The sequence below is a fragment of the Diachasma alloeum genome, unplaced genomic scaffold (assembly GCF_001412515.2).
Source record: "Diachasma alloeum isolate Michigan unplaced genomic scaffold, Dall2.0 Dall_scaffold_00333, whole genome shotgun sequence".
NCBI classification, from domain to species: Eukaryota; Metazoa; Arthropoda; class Insecta; order Hymenoptera; family Braconidae; genus Diachasma; species Diachasma alloeum.
This window is the reverse complement of record NW_021680472.1, coordinates 373,501-391,580: the sequence shown is the minus strand read 5'-3', so window position 1 is coordinate 391,580 and position 18,080 is coordinate 373,501. Positions and strand designations below refer to the sequence as shown.

The following is an 18,080-nucleotide window of genomic DNA, read 5'->3' as shown; positions in this document are numbered from 1 at the left end:
TAATTCTCTGAGCCGGAGGTAATTGTCATTATCAGCCCTTATTTGATTAATGACACTCTACAAATTTTTTAAAATATTATGAACAATATATTAATTCCTTCTTTAGCTATATATAGTCCTTGTTCGTTCCTTTGGAAAATATATAAAAATAGTCAATTAACAAAACAACACAGGGAAAACCTCATCAATGAGATTCGAACTTCCTCTATTATTTTTGTTTTCATAACACTTGTGAATTTTTAATATCGAATTAGCCTCTATAATGGTCAAACTAAAAAAAAAGTTACATTTAATTCCATCGTGATTTACTAGCATTTTATATACATGGAATATTATCGATTCTTTTCTTATCTATTTTTTCCGATAACAACACAGTTTTTATCATCCTAGCTGAATACCTACAGAAGTACGATGAGGGGAGATCAATTTTCCAAGGAATCATTGAAAGAGAACAGAGCAAGGCGTTAATACTTGCTTCACGAAACATGATTGATGCCATCACGTCAGAAACTAAGCTTGTCATTACTCAGAGCAAGAACGTATGTATAGTAAGAGTAGTATGTTTTTAAAACTCGGGAAATTGCAACTGACGGTCACAAATTAAGCAACCAAAGAGTTTAAAAACTATCGTTATTTATGCAGACACGTCCTAATCCACAAGGAACTGAGTTAATGATTCTGCATCTGGTCAGGACCAGAGGTTTAATCATTTCGGTAAATTGAAATTTTTGAAATTCATATTTTTTAAGAACGACGTGAAAATATTCGATCGCGTGATATATATGATCTATTTAAAATTCCAGACTTACGGCGCTGTCATTGTCTATTTGAGTGGATCCCCTCAAGAGCTTTACGAAGAAATATTGAACCATATTATGAGTCTAGCACCGGCACTGAAGCAAGTAAACACGGTGTTCACCAATGAAACAATTGCTCCAGCTGTACGCGCCGTCCTTCCAAGTGTTGTTACCAGGATACTGTGGCTCGACTTTGTGAGGGTATGGGAATGTTTTCAAGAAGTTTTCCGTACGCTTGATTTCTTTAAATAATTTTTTCCGACCATTTTTACAGTATTTCAGTGATTTATGGGTGAGAAGTGGCTTGGGAAATGCTCCCATTGAGAGCCTTCAATACTCATGGACTCTAGGTCTATGTACAGAAGAAAAGTACAAAGATGGACTCGAATTTATGACTAGTAAAGTGGCTGAGCAAATTCCCGAGTTTCCACAACTGGCAATCTTTTTCCATTTCTTCAAAGAAGGTTGGCCGCTGTGCATGAGAACCCTGGTAACACCCCTCGAAAGACTTCAACTGGATCAAAGAACAGAAGCTCTTACCCGGTTCGTGGCTGCTACAATTGGAAGCGAGAAGCAGAACGTTGAAAAACTGGCTGGTAAACCTTTTTGAAATTTGGATTACACTTGTTGATAATAATTCAATTATGCTGACATCTCAGTACTCTCTTTGGTTGATTCAATTCGTAGGTCAATTAGATGAGACGTTGAGGGCAGAAAAAGAACTGATGGTGGTCTTTTCGACGAAGGAAAAATGTGTAGACAAAGACAGAACCAGTCCTTACATAACAAGCCTGGACATGAACATTTACCGTATTGCAGACAGAGAGTGCCGGACTGGGAGGTAAAAATTCATTACTTGCATATAATTTATTCCGTGAGAGAATTGTTTTCAAGTGCAATGAATAATCACGTCAAAGCCCTGCTCTGGAGTGTTTCTGTTTGAATAATTACATAGAACTACAGGGGATGATCAACTACAAACGTTTGAAAAATGTTTTTATCTAATATGCAACTCAATAAAAAATCACAAGAGAAATTTCATCTTTGTAGTATTCTCAGAAGAATATTCGTGGGTAGGAAATGATTATCTCACTGTTCTAAAAGCATTGGTTATATATTCCAGAGCGCCAGTGCCAAGCTTCTTCCTGAAGTGCCTGCGTCCTTCGTTAGTGAAAGCCTTGGTAAAAATGACGGATATTGGGAATGGATCTGATAGAGCAGATCAGCGAAATAATAATGAGAAACGACCACTGAATTTCGTACGATTGAAGAGAACACGTCTGAACAGTAAGTTCAGTTCAATATTCTTCAGACGTTACTAGGAAGTTGCATCGACGGGATTAATCATTTACTAATTATCTAATATTTCAATAGGTGCAGTAGCAGAACCTTCATTACANGAAACGACCACTGAATTTCGTACGATTGAAGAGAACACGTCTGAACAGTAAGTTCAGTTCAATATTCTTCATACGTTACTAGGAAGTTGCATCGACGGGATTAATCATTTACTAATTATCTAATATTTCAATAGGTGCAGTAGCAGACCCTTCATTACATTCCACAATTCATTATGAGAAAAGGAATGATGAATTTTCTGAGTTAGAGTTGCCATCGACGAGTGCATATGATGCTGAATGTAATAATATGGAGTATCTGTCGCAAAGTTCCCTCAATGAAGACTACTCAGACATGGAAGTCGATTCATCTTCTGATGAACAGTCATTGTTCGAATTTAACGGGTTGCAATTGATCCCAAAAAATATCCAAAAGTGAACACGTGCTGGTCACTGATAAAAACTATGTCAGAGTTTATGAAGAGATGAAATTTATCATTATACGCTATTTACTTGTTTTCTTATAATAAAGTTAATATCATTATGGTTCATCATGTAGAAAAAAAGCATCACATTGTACCAGGTTTTCTCACATCAACACCTAATTATCCGATCATGATCCTGAATATCGAAGCTTTATTCCGACGGCGGGTTTCATGATATATCAATAAGATTGGCACAAAACGATGAAGAAGAGTATGGAGGGAAATGACTAGGAATGATTTTTCAACATTGTTAAAATTGAAATGGCAGTTGATGCTTTAAAGGAAAAATATTTTATGTGATTGTGCCCGAAAACCACGATCTAACGGACCAAATTGACAATTACATAAAATATCGTATGGCACATGGCGATATATTATGACACTAGGTGTCATTATGTACTATTGGATGTAATTGTCGTAACTAGAATAATTCCGGGCTGTCTGTTAAATTTGCTTCGAAAAAAAAGTGTTAATCTAAATTTGTTGTTCTTCATCTAATTTTACTGGAACCTTGATAGATGCAACTTTTTACCTGCAATGAAAGAATATTATAATATCAAAATAAGTAGAAGTCGCTGATCTTTTAAACTTGAATCTATGCTCTTGTCATAGAATCTGTCATACCGTCATTTATTTTCAATAAAATTCGTTGCAAGTTGATGTAAAAAATTGCAGCTGGCTACCACGACAAGGGCTTGCAGTTATATGCACAATTTTGTGTGCCCAATCGTAACTGGGAAATAACACTACTTTAATGTTATTCTTAAATTTCAGTAAAGAAGAAACGTTCACGTGCATCGAAGAATACCGAGAGGCACAACCGTTCAAAATCAGCGTCGAACTCAAAAGGGAAAAGACAATGTACTGGAGTGGTCTCGACAAGAGGTGTTATTTCGATTTTAATTTTCGATATAAATATAACTGTTCACCTCATTCTCTGACAATTACCATAATTTATAACCTTTTTTTTTCAGTAGAAGTATGCAACAATAGCACTGTTGACGAGACGTTTAGTCATGATGTGGATGTTTTCAAGTATCTAATCCAGCAGGGATTTGTACAAGACTGTCCATATATGATTCACAAAAAGGATGTAGTAACGGGGTGACATGTAAGTCACTAGCTGACACTGAAGGATAGCTATCTAAGGATCTGGACAAGTTCATGTATATAATACAATTAAATGAGAAACAAATATATATAAACTTAAATTGATGAGATAATCTCTTTTGTTAATTGTCGTAATCAACAAAGAAATAGTTGATATATTTATTTGGATTGTATGATAATTCAATTGTATTTTTTATAGGTATACGCATATCCCTGCGTAAATAATGGAGAAAAAATCAATTTTCAAATAGCATCTTCCTATAAAATGTAAAAAATATTGTTTAATAAGATTGGATTGTATTTTTAACATTCAATTTCATTCACCGCATTCCATAGTGCCTCTGATAGGACTATTTGTGCATTCAATGTAATGTGTGCGAAAATACTCACTCGTATGAGTTGAGAATCCCGGTTCGATGAAAATTTAAAATGAATACTGCCATCTTTTGATGTGAAAAGACAATAAAAATTATGACCGATCGCGAATAATAACTACGGGACCTCTACCTTGCCGACATTACTTGACTGACTGCAAGTCTCCCGGGCAACTGTTCTTATTGGGCAAATATACTTTTGGATAACTGAATTTCCGGACAGTTGTGCCATCTCATGTCTCCCTGAATCTTGGGCAACTGTGAGACGGGGCAACTGTGAAGTACAAACGAAACGTCAAAGAGGTATACACACACGCGTTCAGACAAGCCCCCATTTGCTTGCGTATCGTAGATGTGCACCCATACGCAGACATTCATAGAGGGCGTCTTGTTATTAAGCGTCCCCAATGGGTTCAACTTGTCGCCACCCATTTGGGCTCATTATTATTCACCTAACCTCATCACAAACAGAATAAAAATGACAGCTCTCAATCAAATTGTAACGCTGTACCAGAATTTGAAGCAGGAGTGGACAAAGACCCCTAGTAATCTTAAGAAATGTGGTGATTTACTCAATCAATTAAAGGTAATAATTGTTTCCTAACAATTTATAAAAATAGAATCCTAACCTCACTTGTTAGGCTCAAATTTGTTTGTCATCATTCTACCATTACGAATAATTTGTTCATAATGGGGTGAAAATAGCCCATGAGAATCACACAAAATCATTGAATAAATAGTCACCTGTTTCATTTTTATGTCCATAGGTGGGCCTTACTCATTTAATGTTTCTACCAACATCAAACAGTGCGGCATCACAGAAGGAACTTCTCATTGCACGTAAGTGATTTTCACTGCGAATGAAGTAATAGACTAGTTTCAATCTGTACAACTTATCTGAATGACCAATTCTGAATTCAACTTGGAAAGAGTCGTGTTATCTCGGTAATAGACATGCTTAAGAAAAAAATGATAATTTAACTTTTTCCTTCCATTTCCTCTTACACGTAAGAAGATCCCTCAATATTTTTCTGTTGCTTTAATAAAAAAAAATATTGCTTCTTCTGGAGTGATCCTTCAAATACTTGAGTTAATCAATTCTACTAATTTTGTCAGTTTAATCTTTAATTCGTAAACGAGGGATTTTCAATTCAATTCATTTATTTCTTTGATGTCACGAAAGCTTTCTTTGTTTTACATCTTCACCAGCCTTTTCACCTCCCATCTTCTTCTTTTAAATGAGATTATAAATTTCATATAGAGATAAATAAAAGAGTATAACTTCATAGACATTATATGTAGACATGGCGACATGACTAAATAACACCGTACAAAAACAACTCAGTACAATAACACCATAAGTCAAAGTCAACACAGAAATTATATTGTGGTCCTTTTTGGGATCCGATGCCAGCCACGTCCTCGTCATGGGTCCTGGGTAACGCCAAGAGCTGGTAAGGTGTGAAATTTAATTGCCTTACCATGCTCGTGAATTTATAGAAGTACTTATATTTAAATTAATTTTTTAAAAATTAATTGCCTTTAGAAGGAAAGGTGGAGAAAAAGGGAGGTCCCGGTCATCTACCTGGTCAACCATATTATTACATTGTGTTGTACCAAAGAGTTTAAATTCACAAACTGGCAACCTAGTCCCAACTTAGTAAGAAAGGTGGAGACCCATTGGGAACTGGAGGCACTGTGTTGAGTTGTCGTGTGATGGATTGTCGGGTGATGAATAGTCATGTAACCGTACACATCAATGAGCCTTTTTCTCCGTCAATGACACCTCAAACTATTTTTAAACTAGGAGATATTCTGGAGATCGGAGCACAATGGAGCATCGCAGCGGAGGACATTCCCTCCTTCGAGCGTTACATGGCTCAATTGAAATGCTACTACTTTGACTACAAATCAGCCCTCCCTGAGTCGGCCTACAAGTATCAACTTTTGGGTTTGAACCTCTTGTTCCTCCTCTCACAGAATAGAGTAGCGGAATTCCACACAGAACTGGAACTCCTACCCTCTGATCAAATCCAATCGAATGTCTACATCAGACATCCTCTGAGTCTCGAACAGTGTCTCATGGAGGGATCCTACAACAAGATCTTTTTAGCTAAAGGAAACGTCCCTGCAGCTTCTTACACCTTCTTCATCGATATTCTCCTCAACACTGTACGCGATGAAATTGGCGCTTGTATGGAGAGTGCCTACGACAAAGTTTCTCTCAAGGATGCAGCAAGAATGCTCAATCTCAATTCCGAACAAGACACTCTAGCGTTCGCCACTAAAAAGCAGTGGAAGCTCGCCAAAGATGGCTACTTCTACTTCGGTCCAACCCACGAGAAGAAGACAGAGGATCCCATACCATCTGCCGATCTCGTGACCCTTGCAATTGACTACGCCAGGGAACTCGAGATGATTGTATAACTTTTCCTTCACTGAATTCTCATACTTTATTTTTATGGTTTCTTTGTTTTCTTGTAAGCTCTTAACAAAATAAAATTTCTAATAACTTACAATTATTTTTTATTAATTTATTCCGTCAATGTAGTACTACAAAGAGCAGGACATCAATTCCAAAATTTTAAGAAGATGGTTTTGCAAGCATTTCTACGGTCTCTATTGTAACAAAGTAAATTTCCAATCATACGCAACTGTTGATAAATTTTTTGTCAAGTCAGAGATTAATATGGATTGAAAATTATGGGTTTAGAGGGAAAATTTCAGGAGATCTTGGTTCCCAAGGGAATGAAATATTCAACAGTAAAGATCTTGTGATTAATTCCATCAAACGTTTTGTAAGTTCATTCAGGATTTTTCTACTTCTTTACTACATTCACTCGTGTGGTAAAAGTATAATTTGAAAATTTTTAGATTGATTCTAGGACTATTACCTCAAGATCTTGTATAACAAATTTCATTCTGAAGAAAAAATCCTGAATTATAGTAGGTAAATAAGCCAATCTCTAAGTGTCAGAGACTTCTAATAGTGAGGCTCAGTGACGAACGATCTCAGCATTAGGGATTATGAAGAGACATCTTTTCATATTCTCTCTAGAAAATAAGTCCTTGCACATTAACCCCCCCCCCCTCCCTCTTCCATACTAAATATGCAGATAATTTTATTTGCGCATCAATTTATAACATTCTAAATGTAAGGTTCGACAGAACATGATTGAGAATCCCTCCCAATCTCCAAACAACACAAACATGATGACAATTAGCAGCTAATAATAATAAAAAGTCGAATAACATTTACATAAAAACTGGACTTTACTATACATTCAATCCTCCATCTCTCTTCCTCTAATGATTTTCAAGCTAGATGCAACAAAGACACAGCAAGAGGGGGAAGCCTCACGGCTGTGGTGGGGCCCGTGTCAAATCTGGTGAAAATCAAATATGGCGTCAGCTAGGTTATCACCGTGAAGTGTCGGACAGTCAATAATCATTGGTTCCCGAGTTTATGCAGATTATTTTCATCAGCGATTGTCTGATGGGAAACGTCGCGTTTTCGGAGAGACATCGTCGCCGCTCTGATAACCACTCACCCTAACACACTCGCTCGTAACCCCCAGTGATCCGCGTGCAAACGGCATCGTAAACAGTGGTTTTACTCGGGCCTTCACTAGTTCCTTTTTTTTCGTTCATCAATTCTTTCCCACATTAACTTTTTCTCTTGTCAAGAATATAACACACCCTGCTGGGAAGGCCGTGTCAATTCATTTACACAAGTTTATGTGGGTTTAATGGGGTTGATTGTTGACGTGTGTCGACAGAGTGAGGGCGGAGAACCTCGTGGAAGGGTTCAAGAAATAATTGTGCTACCGGTTTGTCGATAATTGAGATTGGGAGATGTTCTGGAGTTATCAGAATCTGTGAGTGAACTTTTGTGGACTTATGAAAGCATTTGTAGTACAAGAAACAATTAAATTGTACAATTATTGTACAATTATTCTTGATGATTTTGTTGTTGACGCAGATTATTCTTTAGTGTCGTGAGGGAATTTCACAACACTTGAGTCAGGGTGAACCCTTCCAAAAGGGTTTACAAACCACTGAAAAGATTCATCAAGACAGTTAAATGAAGGATGAAACACTAATAATTGTAATGATGTTACCAGATTACGATTTTTACCTAGACTTGTGCAAATTGGGTTCGAATAATTCATTTGTAATTAGAATCTTCCTGAAGATGATGGTGTTATTGTGGTAGGTCTTCTGGGGATTTTCTCAGGAGAGACATGGTAAAAACGAGTGGAGTGACAATTTTATTGATAAGGTGAAGGTAGCAAGGGGAATAGGGTCATAAGTTAGGCTGTTGCAGAAGTGTCAGACATATGCCGCCAGCCGGGCTATCGGCTAAAGGCTTGCCTACCTTGATGGACCACGGACAACCCGATGCTCGTCATCGGAGCGAGCGATTTCTCCTGCATCCCGAGAATGGGGGCTCGCAACCGAATACACCGAGTACAGCTGCCTCTTCACCGAGATATCATAACGCTCATAATAGGGACCCTACGTGAGTAATTACTGTGAACCAGTTGATTGTCAATAAAAAAATAAGCCGGTCGGATAATTCTGTAAGGAAAGCCTGAATTATAGTCCAACATGACGATTCAATTCAAGCTTGTCATTTTCTCCAGAACAAGTGATGTCGGAGCAAAATGTCAGAAAACATTCCTTGTGGAGCAATCTGACCCTACACTGTTAGAAAAAAACGAAATTTCATAAACAATTGACTATCAAATTTTAGGACAGTAACACTGAATGTGATTTTGGGAGAAAAAATCATGAAATTTCCCGTTTCACTGAAAATTCAGTGAAATTTTAGAATTTTGAGCGGCATAAAAACGAGAATTCCTTAATTTATTTGAATGTCCAATCTAATAGGAATATTCAGTGTCCAATTACATTGAATTTTCAGTGAAATCTGAAATTTCATGATTTTTTCCCCCTAAATCGCATTCAGTGTCACTGTCCTGAAAATTCAATAATATATTTACCGGAATTTTTGTTTTTCTATGCATTTTCAGAGGAAAATGGAACAGAAATTTACAGTTCTGTTTGATTTTTCCACGAAAGTCTGAATTTTCAATGACAAGATTTCTGGAAATTTCAGTGGAACTTGAACATGATAAAAATTTCCGGAATTTGGCACGGAATATTCAGACAAAAATTTTTAACAGTGTACAGAACAACCTTTGTATGATTTCTGTGAGAGTCTTCTCTATTAAAATGGTTTATTAATTCAGTAGCGAAGTGGTAAAACGGTTTAAGTCGACTTATCTCCCAGTTGAGTTTTTGAGGAATATTTCCAAATTTGAGGGAAATAGCGAAATTTTCGTAATTACATTTTTTGAAGCTCTTAATCGCCTCTACAAAAAAGGTTATAACAAAGATTTTGCTATCTCCCTTAGATCCCAAGATATTCATTGAAAACTGCCCAATAGCCAAAATTAACTTGTACCGTTTTACCACTTCGCTACTGAATTCATAAAAATGTGTTGTAAATTTCAATGTTTTGTTAATTAGGTGATGATCTGAGGCACAAAGCGGTTTAAGACGAAATGACTCTTTTACCAATGACATTGACAATGTTGCATGGCATTTCGTTTCAAAATCACTCATTCCAAAAACAATTATAACATTAATGGCAAGAACCATATCATCTGAATCATGCTGTTCTTTTGATTCAATGCAGAGTTCAAGGGAATTATTTGGAAAATGGGGAATGTAAAGATTGGTTGATGGGGATTTACTACTGGAAAACTTTTTTGTACCAAAAGGCTACTGAATAAAATAAATGATAATTTTTATTTGCCCACTCTTAGTGGCTGGATTGAAATAAAAGTTTATCGATTTCTCATGTTCTTTCCATTGAAATATTGAGCATTGTAATATTAGGCGGATGTTAAAAGAATGCGTGAATTTGGGGCAATTCATTAAGGAATTTTTTTAGCGATTTAAATTTTTTACAAAAAGGTCTCTTGGCAAAATTACATTTTTCTACTGACTTACATACATCATCTTTATCGGACACTAGAGGAAATTATTAATGAAGAACTTCAATTCATTTGAAATTGTAAAGTATTTGTTGAATTGAGTGACTAATCATACATGATGGAACATATCAAAGAGTATATTGAAAAATTTGGACCCAATAGATTTTGCTTATCTTCAGTTTTTTATCCGTAGATCACAATTTCCATTCGAAATCATTCAAAATTATATATTCGTTTTGTGTTATATATAATGTTCATGAGGAAATTAATTTTTGCGATCCACTTGTTCTACTCGTTCACGCATAATAATATCTTAAAAATCGAACGTACCTAGACAACGGGAAATTGATACTCGATTTCATTCTTCTTCGGAGTTTAATGAACATTTTAAAATAACGAAAATTCAAATGTGGGGCAAAATGAGTAGAATTTAGCATTTTTTCTCCATTCGATATGCCGTCTTTATGACTTACCACCATAAGATCTGAAATTTCAAACCATTTTTTTTAATGATATGATTATCCTTCATAACATGATTTACTGAGATGCAAGATTTTTTTCTCAAGAACACCTGTTTTACTTTACGAAATTATTGGTTTGAAGTTTTTACTTTGACGGTAAGTCACATAGTCACTTCATGGAAATATTTATCAATTTGATTGTTGGTAAATTGCGACGTTTATTATATTCAATGTAAAACCATCAATTCATACTGTTCATATAGTCCATATAAATAAGTTAAACATCCCATGATTTGGATTCTAGCAACCAAAGTATTAGAGATTTTGAATGCTTAATTGATCTTCTTGACCAATCATTCTATCTCATCAACAACTGGAGAATTTACTTAGTTGTTGAATGAATGATTCTGATGTTTGTTAAATCCACAAGTATTCAGAGTTCTTTTACCTTATTGATCGAAATATTGAACATTTTAATGTTTGAGAGATAGATAGTTGCTCTTTGAAATTGAACGAACTTGATGAGTTGATCGTTCACCTCCTAATTTTGAATATCAATCAACATGCTTTCAGTTATTTTGAATTAAAGCATACCATATAATATAATGGAATCGGTCGCCAAGTTGAGAGACAAGATAAGTCGATTTATCTCCAACATGGATTTTCGATGGGTATCTTAAAATCGGCAAAAAGAGACCTCGCTTGATAAGGACCTCTTCTCAATAGTAGAGTGATAGATAAAAAATTGGTTCTTCGAAAAATCGCGTTATCTCCTTTCCAATGTTCATCCAAAATCAAATTCGAAGTACCTCATCTTATTTTACCAATTCGCTGGTGGAATGAAACGCGATAAGTGCGGTATCAATCGAAAATTCACATCTAAAGTTCAATTTTCAATTGATAATTTTTTGATTAAATAATTCAGTTGACAAATTGTTGAAGCATTTGAGTTGATGTAAATCGTAATTACTTGTTGAGTTGTTGAATCAGTAATATTCAACTTCAAAAGTTGTCAGCGGATCTTTTTTATTCTGAAAAGTATTTCCTTCCCTACAAAAAAGATCTCTTAAAATTCACTCCCAAAATTACTCAACTTCTAGAGAATAACCTTGAAAATTATATTCCCCTACTGCACTAATTAAACATCATTTACTTTTTTATTTCATTACAATACAACGACTGATGTATATAATTTGTTTGCTTTCAGCTACGGTTATTCGTATGATCGTGCATCATCAAACAACATGTCTGACAGCAGCATGTCAGATACACACAGTGGTGGTACAGCAAGGACTGTGTCTCAACAGACAAGTCCTTCACACGCGACCCACTCGTCATCCCACTCGAGGCAAGAAAAATGTTCGGTGATTGTCACAGTAATGTGGAAATACATTGCACAGAGTGAGGATGAATTGACACTTGAACCTGGTGAACAAGTTGAAGTGCTATCAAAGGATTCAAAAATATCTGGTGATGAGGGCTGGTGGACTGGCAAAATTGGTGGAAAAGTTGGCATTTTTCCGGCTAATTTTGTTATTGAAACTGATCGAATATCGATATTTGATCATGTACAACCGACGGAGATCGATTTCCAGGAGTTGCAGTTGGAGGAAGTTATTGGAGTTGGAGGATTTGGGAAAGTTTACAGGTAAAATTCATCTCTTCACTTTGGTTCATTAATTTAATGGGATCTTCCGATCATTAGATGGAGGATAATATTCTGGCTTATAGATGATATTCGTCGTGGATCGGTTTACGAATTATGTTACAAATACGTTGATAATCAAGAGTTTTACAAACATTGTTCCCATTCTTTTTCCTTCCAAAATTTAGTAGAGCAAAAAATCTCTAATATTTGTTCTCTCAACGTTTTCAGTATTCATGAATACTTTCCAAAATAGTAAAATGAATGCCTTGATAGCTGGTTATCGATGTTATTTCCTCAATTTCTTCAGACTGTTTTTGTAGTTGAGAAAATTTATACAACAAAAGTCTCTTCTCCTCTCAAGTTCAATATTTGAATCAACTTTGTCATATTCATTACTGATTCAGATTCATTGCTAATCTAATTCCTTAATTATCCCTCTAATTGAACAATTTTTTAGGGGATACTGGAGAAAAAAAGAGGTAGCAGTAAAAGCAGCACGTCAAGACCCCGACGAAGAGCCGAGTGTCACCCTAGAGAACGTTCTTCAAGAAGCAAAGCTCTTCTGGCTTTTGAAACACGAAAATATTGTGCAACTGGAAGGAGTCTCTCTAAAAATCCCCAACATGTGCCTCGTTATGGAATATGCACGAGGTGGCAGTCTAAATAGAGTCCTCAGTGGTCGCAAAATTCCCCCTGACGTCTTGGTCGATTGGGCAATTCAGATCGCCCGAGGCATGAACTACCTCCACAATGAGGGACCCATTCGACTCATCCACAGGGATTTGAAAAGTTCCAACGTTTTATTGAGTGAGCCGATTGAAAATGATGATCTTCAGCGTAAAACTTTGAAAATCACTGATTTTGGCCTTGCAAGAGAAGTTGATAAGACTACGAGGATGTCTGCAGCGGGAACCTATGCATGGATGGCCCCAGAAGTTATCAAACAAAGTACTTTCAGTACGGCAAGTGATGTTTGGAGGTAAAACTAATTTTTAACACGTGACTACAAAAATGATTGAAAAGAATTTTAGAAAACATTTGACGATTCTATTGAATACAGTCAAACGAATGACAGATATTAATCAGTTTATTGCATGTTTCAGTTATGGAGTTCTCCTCTGGGAGCTTTTGACTGGTGAAACACCATATAAAGGCATCGATGCACTTGCTGTAGCCTACGGTGTTGCAGTCAACAAACTGACGCTGCCTATTCCTTCGACGTGTCCTCAACCTTGGAAATATTTAATGCAGGCTTGTTGGTCTTGTGATAGCCACAGTCGACCAGATTTCACAGAAATCCTAGAGGGACTTGATGATGTTAGGAGCGCTTTTGCTGCCACTCCCCATGAGTCCTTCCACACGATGCAGGAGGATTGGAGGCTAGAGATCGAAGAAGTTCTTCATGGGTTGCGCATGAAAGAAAAGGTAATGAAAAATATTGATTCACTCTCTTGAGTGATGAACATGAATGTATTTTGTAACGATGTGTTTCTTTGAAAAAAACTAAACCATCTGAAAATGCTACTAACTGTAACTCATGATTGATTACTGATTGATTAGACATGTGAAGTGATGAAGGGAGGATGAGTTAAAAACGAATTCGCACATTATTCTATTATACCTCTAAAAGAAAGAAGTGTTAAAAGAGATTAGTTTTGAGGAGACGTTTATAACTTGAAATCGATTTTTTTATATTTTCAGTGAAACCTTCTAGTTTCGGAGATAATTTCAAAGTAATTTGTAGAATTGTTTTTTTTTTACATGAATGAAAAAGATAAGGAAAATGATGATTATGCCGATAAAAAAAAATTGATGTAATGATTTTATAAAACAAGATAAATCAGTCGAGCATTAAGGCGAATTCCAGATGAATATTGTAAAGGCATTTTGAGTAGAACAGAATGGAAGTAACAAGAATAGCCCTATGTCCTTTAGATTTTCAGATATGGCATAAACTTATCTTCAAGTAGAATGAATATGTCCAATAGTTACTGCTTCAAAAATCACTGAAAATTGAAAATCATGCGATTATATTCTAATAATAGTCATAGCATGCACATGTTATTTATCATATTCTTTTTCTTTATTGCTGTACAAAAGGCATGTCGTTCATTCGAAGAGGTAAGATCGGCTTTAAACTTAGATATGTGAAATTAATGATGAAAATTCTATACTGACTCTATGTAACGTAACAAGTTTACTAATCTCATCTATCCCGGTTGGGAATTACCTCGATAATGGATGATTCAATGTCAAGAAGTCGATTTTGTAGGAAATGTTTTCAACAAGAAAGGAAATTCGTTCACGTTTTTTTTTTCCAAAATTCCTTTGTTGTCTAATTTTTTTACAACCTCGAAAATTATTGAGTGGTTGAAGAAATTCTATTCTTTTCCGTCGAAGATTGAACAGGATTGTTAGAAATATAACCATCGGGAATGCGGAATCGAAAAAACAATTCTTCTCGGCAATAAGAAAGACCTTTCTCCATGAAATCAGTGAATTTCGCGACAATTGCATAGTAACCAGACATATCTTGAGACTGGTTACACCAGGATTTGTTACTGATTTCAGTAAGGGGGGTGAAATTTGTTCCTTTGTGAACCGTACAGATTAACTGACATTATAGTATTCTGATTTTCAGTTTTTCTTTCGTCGACATTGACGGTTTTTATTGAATGTAGGAACTGCGCTGCAGAGAAGAAGAACTGACAAAGGCCCAGGTACAACAGAGACAGCAAGAGGAAAATCTGAGGCAGCGTGAGGAGGAATTGGCAGCTCGAGAAATTGATCTGCTTGAACGTGAAATAACTGTGATGATGATCCAACAGCAGAGCACACCTACACCTAATAAAAGAAGAGGGAAATTTAAGAAATCTAGATTGAAACTTAATAAGAAGGAACCGGGAAGCAATATAAGTGCACCTTCAGGTATGTTTTTAGAATATTTTTTCCCACTTTGTGGAGATCCAAGTGTTATTGATATTTTTGGATTAGTGATTTTGGTTTCAAATTTTTCATTAATTGTAGTATGTACCGTAAAAGTGGCTAGACCATTCTCATGTGTTTGTTGCAGTTGAAGGGACAATAACGAGACAGAAATTGTTCCTATAACTAGAACAAACACGTATCGTTTCATCGAAATGGCAAAGATTATAGGGTTTGATAGTAATGTTACCACCTTTGCGGCGTACAAAGACGTGTAATAGTATACTGTATTTCAAGTACGTAAAGTTGCATTTTTCCAGACGAACGAGTAATATATACGATTTTTTGTGATAATTACTGGGTTCACTGTTCGGGGCAGCAATGTAAGATCTTCACTTAATGCACCCAAAATTCACTTTTCCCCCACGACTCCTGAACTTTACGCAGACTAAACTGTCCCGAAAAGTGAATCTTTTAAACAGGTATCGCAAAAGCATTGGTTTCTATGGCAGAGACGACTTTTATTTGTTAATACTTTTTTACATTACTCCGTTCTGCTGCGCTTGTATTGAACACCATTTAATCCACGTCATAATGTAAAATAAGAAGCGTCACTCGTGTGTTACTTTCCTTCTTGACTAACGTGATTACAAACTCCGGACTTGCCAAAAACGAAATTTACGCACTTGTACCGTTAATAAGGTTGTCGTTCCTACGTTTTTGGAGTGTAATAAAAGAGCTAAGGGAGAGTGGAGCAAAATGAAACCGTTGAAAAATGACTGTTTAACACCATTCATGCAAAAAAATTGTTTTCTGTTGAATATTTTTTTAAATTTACAATTTTATTATTGCGAGTACTGATGAGAATAATAATGTTCTATTCGTGTTATAATTCAATTGATTATAATTCAATAGAAATAAAAAAGGAAGCCAAGTCAGGAATTTTGAATAAATGGCGATAGTGCACAATCAGGTTTCTATAAGAAAAATAGTTCTCAATGGAATAAGTATTCTAAAAAAATTCTCCATGAAAAAAAAAATCAGTAGGAGCAGGACCAACATCCGTGTCGCGGATCAAAGGATGGAGGATTAGATTGATACAGACAGTGAGTTGAAAAACTCCACGCCAAGAACGCTGGTCCTGCTCCTACTGATTTTTTATTTCATGGAGAATTTTTTTAGAATAGTTATTGCATTGAGAACTATTTTTGTTATAGGAATCTGATTGTGTACTATCACCATTTATTCAAAATTCCTGACTTGGCTTCCTTTTTCATTTCTATGTATTTTTCAAAAATTTCGACTTCCCAAGCAAGGACTGTTTTTACATCCGGTGAAATTTGTTCTTTTCAATTCAATTTAACTCATTCATTTTTCATAGGATAGAACATTTTTTGAATGAATAATTGAAGGGAAATAAACAATCCTACTCTAGATTTATTGTCTCCACCGAATTTCAATTTTTAATCATCTATTAATAATTTTCTGACTTGATTTGGTTCCTCATTCAATTTTTGCTCTAATGATTCCTATGTGGATTGTATTTCTTGGAGAGATGAATTGATTTCCTTATAGGAATAGTCGAACAAAATGTTCACAAAGAATTCTTTTTGAAAACATCTGTTTTTGTTTTTTTTTGTTTTTGAAAATATAAGGGAAACATTGGGTGGAATGGACTCTTCTGACTTCTTGTTTCAATATTTATAACCAAGGAACAAATTTATCGATTGAGCTCAGTCTAAGCTCATTACAAAGGGGCTGACTGTACTTTAATTTTTTTTTAATTCTATTTCATCAACACTTCAATAAGACATCAACATTTTGAAAAGGGTCCAAAGTGTCCATTTAATCCCACCGTCTTCTACTAATTTTTCCTAAATAATCACAAAATTGTTCGCATTTCACTGTCACTTAAGGGTATTATGACGGGGTCCATAGCTGGAAAAAAAATTAGAGAATTCAATGAAAATTGCTGAACAGATTATTCGATCCATTTGAAAGCTGTGTGCAAAATGTCAAGACCCCTACATAAACAAAAATAATGGGAATAATTTTTGAAGTTGCTACTTATACACGCGGTTGAATGGGGCATCGGTAATTTTAGTGCTTTTCCTACGTTATTGATCTATCGATAACGTAGGAAATTCACAAAAATTACCGATGCCCCATTCAACTGCTTGTATAAGTAGCAACTTCAAACATTATTCCCATTATTATTTAGCTGGGGGTTTTGACATTTTGTACACGGCTTTCAAATGGATCGAACAATGTATTCAGCAATTTTCATTGAATTCTCTGCTTTTTTTTCCAGCTATGGATCCCGCCATAATACCCTTAATTTAGAGAATTTTATTCCACGGAATGAAAACATTTTCTGTTACACTCGGAGAAAAATAAATATTTTTTTTTCGACTTTAACTATTCACGGACATTTAATACTTGATCACACAATATTTTCGACACATCTCACTTTTGTCACATTCCAAACATAAACCGATAACCTCACAAACTGTGCATAAACTACCTTTATGTCCGAGGTCCGCNATCGCGAGAATGTGAATAATCTCGATCAACCCGTTGCTATGCTCGTATCTTTTTTACTGTTAATCCAAAAAATACTATAGTTACTCCGTTGAAAAGCTCATAGGCGATTTATATAATGTAACTAACGACACTTTCCCGATTTGTCGTCCCGTTTTCATTATACTGAATGTAAATCATTTAGAGGTAGTGGAGGGGGAAGTGTTCTGTCGTGTATAGATACGCGGTGCGCTCTGTTTTGCTCAGTCGGTCAAAACTTTTCTTGGCCGATATGCTACCGCGTATCTCGATTAATTAGGTTAGGCCCAAAGAGGATAGACCTGAGTAGAGGCCCGGATCGGGGGGTTTGACTGACTCCAAAAATATTAGTTGGTACCCCACGGGAAAGGCGGCGTCC

The 18,080-nt window shown here is 35.7% G+C and overlaps 3 protein-coding genes across 4 annotated transcripts in view; all 3 read left to right on the top strand.

The window, feature by feature from the left end:
- The first annotated feature begins 436 nt into the window (after window positions 1-436).
- Window positions 437-2,632, top strand: LOC107040409. Its single transcript, XM_015260490.1, has 7 exons — window positions 437-539; window positions 643-714; window positions 804-998; window positions 1,072-1,393; window positions 1,485-1,638; window positions 1,921-2,084; window positions 2,332-2,632. Exons 1-7 carry the CDS (start codon window positions 486-488, stop codon window positions 2,571-2,573), a joined length of 1,203 nt encoding a protein of 400 aa, XP_015115976.1. The 5' UTR covers window positions 437-485; the 3' UTR covers window positions 2,574-2,632.
- A 1,803-nt stretch (window positions 2,633-4,435) lies between these two features.
- LOC107040407 (26S proteasome non-ATPase regulatory subunit 8) lies at window positions 4,436-6,622 on the top strand. The gene is made up of 3 exons (XM_015260487.2): window positions 4,436-4,689; window positions 4,871-4,943; window positions 5,911-6,622. Exons 1-3 carry the CDS (start codon window positions 4,456-4,458, stop codon window positions 6,528-6,530), a joined length of 927 nt encoding a protein of 308 aa, XP_015115973.1. The 5' UTR covers window positions 4,436-4,455; the 3' UTR covers window positions 6,531-6,622.
- Window positions 6,623-7,516: 894 nt separating this feature from the next.
- The window catches only part of LOC107040412 (mitogen-activated protein kinase kinase kinase 10), a 28,646-nt gene continuing 18,082 nt past the window's right edge, over window positions 7,517-18,080 (top strand). The window contains exons 1-6 of one of the 2 annotated variants that reach the window (XM_029126264.1): window positions 7,517-8,625; window positions 11,777-12,217; window positions 12,675-13,196; window positions 13,321-13,642; window positions 14,318-14,338; window positions 14,899-15,145. In XM_029126264.1, coding sequence (XP_028982097.1) covers window positions 8,444-8,625; window positions 11,777-12,217; window positions 12,675-13,196; window positions 13,321-13,642; window positions 14,318-14,338; window positions 14,899-15,145 — 1,735 coding nt within the window. In that variant the 5' untranslated portion in view covers window positions 7,517-8,443. The remainder of the gene's footprint in view (window positions 8,626-11,776; window positions 12,218-12,674; window positions 13,197-13,320; window positions 13,643-14,317; window positions 14,339-14,898; window positions 15,146-18,080) is intronic. The other variant, XM_029126263.1, reaches the window with a different exon arrangement.